At 47.8% G+C, this 12,707-nt stretch overlaps 1 protein-coding gene across 4 annotated transcripts; it reads left to right on the forward strand.

Moving 5' to 3' along the window:
• The first annotated feature begins 287 nt into the window (after positions 1-287).
• GCHFR (GTP cyclohydrolase I feedback regulator) lies at positions 288-12,562 on the forward strand. 4 transcript variants are annotated; one of them, XM_062576387.1, is made up of 3 exons: positions 288-446; positions 4,345-4,463; positions 11,622-12,562. In XM_062576387.1, the coding sequence occupies exons 1-3, from the start codon at positions 411-413 to the stop codon at positions 11,743-11,745; spliced, it is 279 nt and encodes a 92-aa protein (XP_062432371.1). In that variant the 5' UTR covers positions 288-410; the 3' UTR covers positions 11,746-12,562. The 4 variants fall into 4 exon arrangements, with proteins under 4 accessions (XP_062432371.1, XP_062432372.1, XP_062432369.1 ...); XM_062576388.1 differs by having other exon boundaries at positions 4,369-4,463; XM_062576385.1 differs by lacking the exon at positions 288-446 and adding an exon at positions 3,062-3,243 and having other exon boundaries at positions 4,369-4,463.
• Positions 12,563-12,707: the final 145 nt, after the last annotated feature.

Genomic DNA, 12,707 nt, shown 5'->3' on the forward strand with positions numbered 1-12,707 from the left:
CACACACACACACACACAATATATATATATATATATATATATATTTCCTTTTGATTGACAGATACTTTGTATCCTACTTTCAAAAAGAACCCCACTCGCCCCCAGTTTTTGAAGAGAGATAACCCCCCACACTGCAGGGTAAAAACCCGTAGGAAAGGATGGGCTGGTGACTCCAAACAACCTGACACCCGGCCATGGGGAAGACCCTGCTGCCGCTTGGGGCTTTGGCGGCCGCCGCGGTGCCCAAGGCGGGGCGGGGACAGATCCCGCCCAACCGGGGCGGACGCGCCGCTGCGGGGGAGCCCGCGGAGCCCGCGCAGACGGGGCGGGCGTGGAGGAGGCGTGGGGCCGGAGCGGGCGCTGCCCCGCGGCGGTGGAGGTTGCACTGGGGCGGCGGCGGCGCCGGGACCATGCCCTACCTGCTCATCAGCACGCAGATCCGCATGGTGAGTCCATTCCGCCGCCGGTGCCGCGGAGGGGCCGTTGCCTAGGGTCCGAGGCGAGCGAAGCCGGCCCCGGGGCTGCGACGCGGCCCGCCCAGCTCTGCACCGCACAGATGGGTTGCCGGCTGCCGCGGGCCCCCCCTGCCTCCGCCGCCCGTGCTTCATCTCCGGGTGTGCTGGAGGTCGGTGGCACTGCTGCCCGGACCAGGGCCCACCTCTGTGGCCGTGCACGGCAGCACCAGCCCCAGCATGGCCAGACAACGTGCCAGGTCGCTTCAGTCAGCCACAGGTGTCAGAAGCAGACAAGACATACAGGGACGACAAACAGGGCTTTGCACTGCTGTGATCACAGCCTTCCTTCACCCCATCCCCTTAGTGCCGTCTGGTGCAACATCAGCTTGGGAGGAGAAGAGGGCTTCTAGTGCCCATTATTGGCCACTCCATCCAAACAGTAAAACCTGCAAGTCTCAAATAGTGAGTAACATAACCTGTAAAAAGTAGTCATAGGCTCCTGGGTACGTCGGGGAAATTAATGTCTGACCATGCATCCTCACTGTAGGTTGTCTCTCATCCCTGGATAGCCCTGCTTGTGGTTCTGCAGGCTGTGCTGTGCCCGTTGAAAACTGAGCTGCGTTTGAAAGGAAGTGCATTATTGGTGCTAAGGTTACCATGCAGCCCCTGGTCAGTGGCAGGGATCTCTCTCAGAGTACCACACTGAGAGCTGTAGCCTCTTGCTCTGATATAATGAGATAAAGGAAACGTTAGTTCTTATCGACTGGGGAATCTGCAGCCTGCAGTATTTCAGTACAGTTATTGCCATTCCAGTTGCTGCTGCCTTGCAGTGCCGGGACTTCAAGGCAGATAGATATGTATTTGTTTGTTTTTTCTCCCTCCCAAGGGGGCCAAAATCTGTGTGAAGGCCAAAATATGAAGATGTAGTTTTGCAATAGGAAGAATGTGGTTATATATATAAAAAAAAAATCAACAAGCTGGCAGGACTTTGGTGAAAGATGCAGCCTACCATAGTTGAAGAACGTCTTCCATTACACACTTCTGGAACCCAGTGGGGACCTACAGGGTACTTAAATATTCTAGTTTAATATCTCCTATCCACAGTGCTACTTCAAAATATTGGTTGAAATTAGGTCTGTGTGGGCAAACCACTGCACTGACCTGGTGAACAGCTTGAAATTATCCAATGAGAGAATAAGCAGGCAATGCAGGTTAGCTTTTATTTGGCTAGCAGAGTTAATGACACAGGGAGACCATGGTGGTGTCGGGTGGAGAAAAGCATTTCATTAAGCAGCTAGTAAGTCTGAAGTATATAATGTTGCTGCTAGATCAAAGCTAGATGGCTTTGCCATGATGCAGGTGCGTTTCCAGCATGTCCCTCAACCCTCTGTGGGATGAGCCCTGGAGGGGCAGGGATGTGCCCAGTGTGTTTTTCCCCTGGTTGTGCCTGAAGCCTGTGCATGGCTTTAGGACTGGGACTTACGAGAGATGCAGAAGCCCCTCGTATGGACAGGAAGCCCTGGTGGGAACATGGCTCCCTGACAGGTCCCCAAAGACTTTGGACTCTCTGGGGCAGAGCAAACACTTCTGACCTTAAACTTGGTGTTGAGCCACAGCTGAGAACAGCCCATCCTAGCAGGGAATGATTGAAATTCCTGCTTTTTCCAGGCAACAACTGAGGCAGAGGAAGGTTGTGAGTTGGACAGATTGTTTTCTTTTGCATGGTGTGTGTCTAGCTAGAATGAGTGGCTCAGACTTGAGACAGGCTGCAGGTGTGAATGCTGCAGGGGGAAAAACTCTAATGGAAAAGGCTGTTCCTTTATGTCATTTATATCTTTTCCAGCTCTCCAGATAGCTAATTGTAGGAATGTACCTGACTCTTATACAGCTAACTAAAACACATTTGATTAGTTGAGCTGTTTGTTGCGCTTTGATCTGGGCTCTTCCTAAGACTTTGATTTACCTGCAGTTTGTCAGAGTCTGTTGGCTAATCAGTGCAGTGAGAAAAGGATTTTGCCCTCTTTGCTAAATTCAGTTCTTGCTCTTCTGCTTTCCTGAAAACATGCATACCATGGCTTTTCTAGGCCAGTGCAAACTCTCTGCTCTCTGTGCTGTGCAGTCACAGAACTGAGCCACATTGTTGTCTCTCCCTCATCTGTTTCACTGCTAAACTAACCATGAAGTTAAAGTGTACAACTTCCTGTTCTGCTGTGTTTGCTTCTGGAACTGAAAGGGTCACTCTGTTGCATAAGGGTGGACCACTGCATGGAGTGTGCAGAGCACAAACAGACTGGGTTTTGCAATCACTGCTCAAAGCTGCAAGGCCCTTGGTCTGTTTCCTGACTTCGGTTTCTTTAAGAGGTGATAGAGAATAGAGGATCTGGGGTATGCTCAAAAAGGTATGCCATTACTTAGGGTCAAGCAATTTTTTTCATGTTATAGTGTTGTTAATGGTAGGTTTGCTGGTGTCAGTGGATAGCTGACATCCCCTAGAGAAACGGCTTTCGCTCACAGACTTTCTTTGTGTAGCGTAGATAGGACTTAAAATAAATTAGACACTTGCTGTTGTCTTCAACAGAGGAATAGTCTGGAGTCTGCAGGAGTGGGATTGGAGGGTTGAAGATCCTAGCACTCAGATCAACACCAAGAAAGGAGGGCGAGTTGTGTGTCCCAAGATGCAGGCACATGTGATCTTATGTGCTTGTCTCCATCCTGCTCACCAATGCAGCCAGCTCTTGCGTTCATGGCCCATATTCAGAGATTCTGGAATTATTCCCCCCACTTCAAGGTGAGACACTTGTGTCAACACTTCAGGGCCTTCTTTCTCTGTTTTTGCAGTCCTAACTTACATGTTATTTTGGGGGTGCAATGTTCCTCTTGTAAAAACCAGCAGTCAGATCCAGTGTTTTCCTGATCTTTCAGCTTTACTGTCCCAGGGAGGCTGTGTGCTGCCTGCTGGCAGGGTTGACAACTGTCCTGCAGGTGGTTGTTGTGGCTCAGTTGAAAGGAGATCATATTTGAGCTATGATTATCTGATAAGCCCTGATTCTTAGTTTTGGACTTCCTTCAGATCAGGAAAGTCCCCCAAAATAGCACTTTTTGAGCACTCTGCAAAAGTGTTTTTGCACATATACACTCCATATGACATGTGGGAAGTCTGTCTGATGGTTTAGATGGCAAGATGACCCATGTTTCTGGTTATCTAGCCTCAGCTTTTCTGCTGTCCTTTCAGTTTCAAGGGACAGTGGTGGTCCCTTGTCACCCCACTGATGTTCCTCTACCTAATCATTCCCTATGCCTTCTCTCCCCTTTCTTCCAACTTTTCCCTGCTAGTGCAGCCATTCCCAAAGCTGGGTTCTGCCAGGCCAAGGTGAATGGTCACAGGAAACATCATTACGTGGTAAAACTTACAGACTCGTCAGTTTTGGGTGAGGAGGCTGTCACTTCCTCAATGCTGTCCTGCAGAGATCCCCTGTGGTCGACCCCAGGACAGGGAGAACATGGGCTCAGCCAGCAGGTGGCCCTCTGGGAGCAAACCACAAAGATCTTCTCTGGGGACCACGTAGGTGACTCTGTCCTGAGCTGGACACATCAATGCTGCTCCCCAGTGCCAAGCAAAGTAACCTGCATCAAATAGCAGTGGGAGCTGAAGTATAGCACTGGAAACCTTCCCTTCCTAAGGCATTTTTTCTTGGTTGTGCCTGAGGCCAGTGCATGGCTTTAGGACTGGGACTTTCGAGAGCTGCAAATGTCCCTCATACTCCACTGTTTGTTTCCTGGACAGAGGTGGGCATGAAGCAAACCTGGTCCCTGTGGTACAGGAACAACCTTTTACCAAAGCCATCCTGGGGAAGGGGAGGTGGTGGACATGATACAGTACATCACTCAGCTGCTCTGCTGCATTTTCCTGCAGGAAGTCGGCCCAACCATGGTGGGAGATGAACATTCGGATCCCAACTTGATGAACTACCTGGGGGCCACAAAGAGGAACATGTTGGGTAACCACTTGTAAGTGTTCCTGTATTATGACTCATGCTTTTGCCTTTCCTCATTGTCCCCAGACCTTCCCTCATGCCCATCATAGCAGATTCCAACTGCATGTCCACCTTTAAGCTCAGGATTAGGTTGCTAGTGAAAAAAACCTAGGTAACACCTTGATAGGCCTGAAATACCTGGTTAGTTTTCTCAGCTGTGTCTTGCATCCTTGCAACAGAGATGGAGAACAGCCCTTTGTCCACATGCCTCCTCTGGGAATGGGTTATGTTGATGATCCTTTTAATAGACTTTGTTTGCAATTTTCAAAGCATTTCATATAATCTGAGTTGAAATGTTCTTCACAAATAAACACAAACTGCATGGAGGAGTGACCCTTTTGAGGTGTCTGTACAAACCAGTCTCAAACTATAGATTCATCCTCATACCCTGGAGTGCAGGAAGCTGGTATACCAGTAGTGCCCTTAAAAAGTGATGTGGGTTTTGTACATTCAGCAGCTGCTCCTTAAATTGAACATGCAGTGAATGTTCAGTTTGCCTTTTAAAACAACTCCTGTGGTTCACAGTGCTTTCTGAAAGCCACCTCATTCCACAAGGCTACTTGGGAGAATTATAGGAATGCAGTCAGAGTATGTAGAGATGCAGTGAGGAAGGCTAAGGCCCAGTTGGAATTGAGTCTGACAAGGGATGTTAAGGACAACAAGAAGGGCTTCTTCAAACACATCAGTAGCAAGAAAAAGACTGGGGAGAATGTGGGCCTGCTGCTGAATGGGGCAGGGGCCCTGGTGACAAAGGATACAGAGAAGGCAGAATTACTGAATGCCTTCTTTGCTTCAGTCTTCACTGCTAAGGGCAGCCCTCAGGAATCCCAGAGCATGGAGATGAGAGGAAAAGTCTGGAGAAAGGAAGCCTTTCCTTTGGTTGAGGAGAATAGGATTAGAGACCTTCTGGGCAAGCCTCATATTCACAAATCCATGGGCCCTGATGGGATGTACCCACGGGTACGGAGGGAGCTGGTGGATGTTGTCGCCAAGCCGCTCTCCATCATCTTTGAAAGGTCCTGGAGAACTGGAGAGGTGCCTGAGGACTGGAAGAAAGCCAATATCACTCCAGTCTTCAAAAAGGGCAAGAGGGAGGACCCAGGTAACTATAGGCCAGTCAGCCTCCCCTTCATCCCTGGAAAGGTGATGGAACCACTCATTCTGGATGTCATCTCCAGGCATATGGAGGATAAGACGGTGATCAGGAGTAGTCAGGATGGATTCACGAAGGGGAAATCCCACTTAACCAATCTGCTAGCCTTCTGTGATGGCATGACTGGCTGGGTAGATGAGGGGAGAGCAGTGGACGTTGTGTACCTTGACTTCTGCAAGGCTTTGGACACTGTCTCCCATAACATCCTCCTAGATAAGCTCCGGAAGTGTGGGTTAGATGAGTGGACAGTGAGGTGGATTGAGAACTGGCTGAAAGGGGGAGCTCAGAGGGTCGTCATCAGTGGTGTGGAGTCTAGTTGGAGGCCTGTGGCTAGTGGCATCCCCCAGGGCTCAGTACTGCGTCCCATCCTGTTCAACTTCTTCATCAGTGACCTGGATGAGGGGACGGAGTGCCTCCTCAGCAAGTTTGCTGATGATACCAAGCTGGGAGGAGTGGCTGACACACGTGAGGGCTGTGCTGCCATTCAGAGAGACCTGGACAGGCTGGAGAGTTGGGTGGAGAGGAACATCATGAGGTACAATAAAGGCAAGTGCAGAGTCCTGCACTGAGGAAGGAGTAACTCCATGCACCAGTACAAGCTGGGGGCTGACCTTCTGGAGAGTAGCTCTGCAGAGAAGGACCTGGGAGTGCTGGTGGATGACAAGTTGACCATGAGGCAGCAATGTGCCCTTGTGGCCAGGAAGGCCAGCGGTATCCTGGGGTGCATTGGGAAGACTGTTGCCAGCAGGTCGAGGGAGGTGATCCTGCTCCTCTATTCAGCCCTTGGGGAGGCCTCATCTCGAGTCCTGTGTCCAGTTCTGGGCTCCCCAGTCCAAGAGAGACATGGAGCTACTGCAGAGAGTCCAGCGTAGGGCTACAAAGATGATCAGAGGGCTGGAGCATCTCTCCTATGAGCAACAACTGTGAGAGCTGGGCCTGTTCAGCCTCGAGAGGAGAAGACTGAGGAGGGTGGAATCTTATGAATGTGTATAAGTACCTGAAGGGAGAGTGTCAAGGGGATGGGACTAAACTCTTTTTTCAGTTGTCCCATGCGACAGGACAAGAGGCAATGGGCAAAAGCTGAACCACAGGAAGTTCCGCCTGAACATGAGTGGGAATTTCTTCACTGTGAGAGTGACAGAGCCCTGGAACAGGTTGCCCAGAGAGGTTGTGGAGTCTCCTTCCCTGGAGATATTCAAAGCCCGCTTGGATGCAACCCTAACATGCTCTAGATGACCCTGCTTGATCAGGGGGGTTGGACTAGATGATCTCCAGAGGTCCCTTCCAACCTTACCAATTCTATGATTCTAGGTGGTGTAAATCAAGACATTGAAGGGGTATCCAAGTGTCCTTTACCTCACCTGCTAATGCTCACCTGCAGGAAACATTTCCTGATATTTCAGTTAGTTTTTTCTTTTTCTTGTTTTGACTCCATTTTAGCACCAGATCTTCCTCTTCCCTTTTACATGTTTGGAATATCTCCTAGCTGTTACCTGATGCATGCCTTAGCTGAACCAGAATAGGCACTATGAGCCTTTCAATCTTTCTTCATCACTTGCTGCCTTTATCCTGTCCTTACTCCTTGTAGCCAAACTGCCTCCCTCTTGTTACCATTTCCAGTCCTGAAACACTGAGAAGCCAATACCTTCTGGTCAAGGGCATGCATCCCTCCTCTCGCAGCCTTGGTCTAGCTGTAGCCTCATTTGCTGTCATGCAACCTGACAAGCTGATCTCCAGCCTGTCCAACCACATCATACTCTCTATTGCGGTTCAGCTGAGGTTTCTCCCTTTTACTGAGTGCCTGAGCCAGCCCCACTCAAAGCTGCTGCAAGCCTCTCCTTGGGATGCAGAATCACAGCTACCCCCTGTTCCCCTCTCTGTCAGCAACTCGTTAGTCTGTTTGTCTCCAAGTCGTATATATTTTACACTTCTCCATGTCTCTGTGCATCTCTCTGCTCAGAGTTTGACAGCATCCTTCATCACAGCGCAACTTGTAAATGTTACCGACATGTTCTTTACATCTTGTTCCACTTTTTTTTTACCACTTGGTATTTCAGATTCTTACTTTTCTGTAGGAAAAACAAAGCAGAACAAAACCCCAAATGTATATTGAAACAACAGAGGGGAGCAGACAGACTTCTGCTGAATCTTGCCCACTTGCCCTATGGCACAGAGGAGGAGTAGGAGGAAAACCAGGCATTAAACAGAAGGGGATCTCTCCTTCCCACTCTGTTCTGCAATTTCTATCAGCTCGGCCAGGAAAACCCACCTAAACAGTACCAGTCTGGCAAACATCAAGGTCTAAGTCCTCAATTCTTGGTGAATTAATAAACTGAATAAGGTGGGAGAGTAAGGGAAGAAGAGGAAAAAAAAGTTTTAGGCCCCTGATGAAGAGAAACCCTTCCAAGTGCAAACTCAGGCCATCACCTGCATCTGCAGGAAAACTGATCTCGTACCCCTTCTCTCGCTCAGTTCTCTGCCTAGCAGCACGAGGGTGGATTTGCCAGCAGAGCAGTCTCCGCGCTGCTATTTCGAACTCTGTGGGCGGCAATGAGATTGGCAGGAGTGTCAGCTTAAGGCAGCTGCTTGTAAAGCCGAGCCCAGAAGCAGGCAGGGAGTTATGCAATGACAGAAAAGAGACCTGGGGGCGGGAGGGGGGAAGAGGAGGCTTGAGGAAGAAAAAAGTGTGGCTGGCTCCTGAGGGAACTCTAGGATTCAGGAGGAAAGAGAAGGCAATGAAAAGATAAATAAAATGCCTCCATATTCTCTGTCCCAATAGTCAGGGAGGAGGTGCAGAGTTGTAAAGTATCAAAGTGCCAGATTTTACTTCTGATTGGGAGAAGGGATCTGAGCTTTTTCTATAGGATCTGCTGCTAGAGCCTGGCTCATGGATTCACCACCTTTCTGCACTCCCTCACTAGTCTGTGGCTAAGTGCCTGACAAATATTTTCAGCTTGGTTTGGGCCCACCTATTTCTTAATATGGCTTGTATTATATCTAGGGTAATTCTCCTGTATCTCTGTGGCATGTCTTCCCCATTTTCACTTGAGCAACAGGAGGTGGAGAAAATAATTTCAGAGGGATGTGGCCACTCACGCCCGGAGAGGCAGTGTTGCATGCCAGGGGTGAGCCCTGAGTCACCTTTCCTGGCACAGCACAGCCTCACCGCCAGAAACCCAAAGCTTTTCCCCAAGAGGAATGAGTGGTCCTCTATTTGCACAACTGCCTAGCAGGGTTTCCCTCCATCTAACTGGAAGCAAGGCTTTATTAGCAACAGTAAACTCAGCTATGTGATGCCACAAATATCGCCCCTCCCATAGCATTGTGGGTCTGAAAAACTTAAGCTCTGAGGGAGCCTGAAAGAAAAGGTCTAAGTAATGTGAACCAGCTGGGGCACTATAATATGCAAAAGAACTACTTAATCCCCTGTAATAAAGGAGAGACACAATCCTGTTATGCAGCTGTGCACTAGCTACTGCAAATGTCACTTCATTAAATTCAATCAACTGCTGGCATGCAGAAATGCATTGTTGCCCCCTTATCTGACGTATAGAAGTAGAACCCCAGAGGCATGGGAGTTTTAAGAAGGAAAGAGCCAGGTTCTGCACTAGCCTGCTCTTTTCCAGGAGCCGGCGTGGTGGTAAAGATTGCAAACCTGATTCTTGGCTGCTGTCCTGCTGCAGAAAAGGAAACTCTTCTAGGGGCAGTCTGTACACTTGGGTAGACATGGATGGATGGATGGATGGATGGATGACTGTTGGGCCCTGTCCCAGGCATCTCTTGTTATTATGAAGTCTATCAAAACTGATTGATTTTAAATGAAAATGGATGCTGCCTCTTTATCTCATTCTGGGAGTTGAGGTCCAAGGCACCTGCCAATACTTTAATTTAGCTATTCCCCAGAACACAGCCAAACTGCATACTAAGGAAGCTGAAAGAGCAGCTGTGCAGATTATGAGGAAACTGGCTCATCACTAAAAATAGCTGCATTTGGAAAATACTCCTATTCTAATTCAGTCCCCTCCCCATGCACAGCATGAGCTCTTTTATTTGGGCCCTCTGGTTCTTGTGTATCTGGAAGGCAGGGCAGTTGGGGCCACCTTACGATGTGCAGGTGCACAGTCTAATCTCAGGTGACTTTTATGTTCCTGTTGGCTTTTAGCTGGGAGGAAAGACTTTGCAAATTTTCATGGCCACACCATATTGTTTCAGACTGGTTGCAGAGATGGTGGTGTATTTGATACGTGTATGTAATCTTTTGTTTAGCTGAATATGGAGTTGTGTTTAAGGCCCTGGGCAAACCAACCTTCCTTCTGATTTTAGCTCAGCCACTCAGTTTTTTTAGGTTCCCACAAGTAACAAATAATCCCTGCCTCAGTTCCTTTCTCTGCATAATGGGAATAATATTTACCAATTTCAACACGTGAATCTGAAGCGCATGTGAAAAGCCTCTTAAGAAAGCATTAAGTTCAAAGTCACTTGTAATAATACGTATTATCTTTACACCACATCTATAATTATAGCAAAGTATAGTCTGTCTTAAGAAACAAAAAAAAAAGCTTTTACATCTTAGCATTATTTCATGCTTTAAAAGTACTCACCAATACATGAATATTTTGCAATCTTAGATAGCAACTTTGTCTGGAAATGTTTTGGGGTCCTTTTTTCGTGTTATTCATATCAAAATCAGAAGAGTCATTGTTATGATGCCCAAACATCACTAATGATCCTGTATCCCATCATTATCAGCTTATCTGGTGCTGTGAGTCATCTAAGAGCTCAACAATTATGAAGCCTATCCCATCTGTTTGAATAAATGTTGTATCCAAAAAGACTGTGTTAAAAGAACAATAAGGCTGCCAAATCCAGCACTCAGGGATATGCTTGCCATTTTGGGTCCGCTGTTTCCCAATCTAATTCAGCCTATTTTGTGTCTGCATTGTGCAAATCTTCCATTCTACAATCACCAGCTATTTTCTTTACAGTGGAAGCAGTCTTGCAGCCCTCAGGTCTTCAGTGGAGAAACAACCTCCAGGATCAGATGGAAGAAAGGAAAAGTTTTTGCTCGAACATTCACAGAGCTTGTCAGAAACTTTAGAGAAATAAAAGCTGAACAGAAACCCCACCTGTCAATTCTTAGATGTTCACAGTGTGCGACTGCTCTGAAATGCCTGGGTAGAGATGAGCCGGTGCTTATTTGGTAGCTGTTTGTTGAGCACAGATGACTTCTGGTTTTTCAAAGGCTTAGTACTTGGCTGAAGGCAGCATTTTTTTCCCAACTCCCAGATTTCAAGCACAGGCTCAGAAAAACACCACTTGACTCGCACACATGCTCTGATGTAGGCAAACTTTTTTTTTAATTCCTTAGAAACATTTGAATTGTTGGATTTTTTTTTTCATTTCCAAAATAGTCCAGCCAGGTAAACTAGGGCCTAGGTGTAAGCAGTAACAACGTAGTGTGATAACAGGGAGCTATGAGGCCCTGTGAGCTCTCAGATCTGCGACTTCCCAGTTACAGCAAAACTCAAGGAAAAGCTCAGGCTGTTCCTGTGCTGCAGTTGCCAAAGGTGCTGTTTTTGAAGCCTCTGCCCTGTCTTCCTCCTTGGTTTGCAGAGAGTATCCTCTTTTTCCATGGATTCCCTACCACATACTTGTAAACTCCCTCAGTTGCAGTTTCAGTCCAGTTAACCAGTCAGCACGTGGCTTTGGTCAACCAGTTCCCAAACCACCCTTGAATTTTAGGTGACTACTTTATTCTTGACAGCCTTTCTCCCCCTTGGTTTGGAAGCTGTGGATTTTGGCCTCCACCACCTAGTCAACCAAGACATTGCATCATGCAGGCTGTATGCCGGGTGTGTTCACTGCAATATCTTATACTGGTTTATTAGTGATGCCCGAGACAGGGTCACTTCCACAAGGAAATCCTTGTCTCTTTCTTTTCCACCTCATCTTACTTCTTCCCCTCTTGCCTGCTTGCAGCTGGGAGTACTATGTGAATGATGCACCCCGGATAGTCTTGGACAAGCTAGAGAGCTGTGGTTACCGAGTGGTCAGCATGACAGGCGTGGGCCAGACGTTGGTGTGGTGCCTCCACAAGGAATAGCAAGGAAGACTTCTGCATTCTACCTGGACAAGACCCTGCTGTGTATCATCTCACACAGGACTGACAGCAAACTTCTCCTCTTGAGTAGTTCCTTTCTGTCCCAGATTCCAGGCACTCGTGTGGGTGAGTCAGGGGGGAGTGCCATGGAGACAAAACTTCACTTAATGGAAGCTTGCCATCTCTGCCATTGTACAAGGCCTTAGGGGAGGAACACATGCCCAGTCCAGACTAAAGGTAAATCATAAACAGAGAGCAGAGGGGTCTAACTATGCATTCATCCAAATGATAGTCTGGCAAATACTATCCATTTACATTTTAATCATCCTCTATTTAGCATGGAGAGAGAACTCAAACAGATTTATCTGTCTCTTCCTTAGGGCTGCCCCAGAGAGGTATGTGCTGAGCTGAGAGTTCAGAGCATACCACCATCCAGTCCATGGGAGGGAGAACAGAGAGGGTGACGGGGAGGGGAGGCCAAGCACAAATGGCATATACTCTAATCTCTTGAAACTGAAGTGGTGGCGGCTAAACCTGCATGTTGCCCTTTTGAGAATCCCTTCACTTGGCAGCAAAGCCAATTTCTCTCCCAAATGGAATTGTGATTAGCAGTGTCAGACCTTTAGTCCCAAGACTGCCATTCAAGCATAACACCTGGTTCCTGAAATAGCCTTAGAGCAGCACAGAAAGGTGTAGTGAACATTTCAGGGTTTGGGCTGCATAATCTTAACAGCAGCAGTTGCAATGCTGGATTGTTTTGGACTGTGTGTATTGATCCTGCTGTAGGGGTAATACTAATAAAACATTTATCTAAAGAGACTGACATCTTTCTGTGGGGTGTTCTGAACCATTGTTGCTGAAACCTTCTGAATCCACAGCTCCTGAACAAGCTTTCAGGAACAAAGAAGCTTCAACTTTTGAAGAGTCTGGAGTTCATTCTGACTGCACCTCTCAAATCATGTGAC

Source organism: Rhea pennata, chromosome 5, assembly GCF_028389875.1.
Source record: "Rhea pennata isolate bPtePen1 chromosome 5, bPtePen1.pri, whole genome shotgun sequence".
NCBI lineage: Eukaryota > Metazoa > Chordata > Aves > Rheiformes > Rheidae > Rhea > Rhea pennata.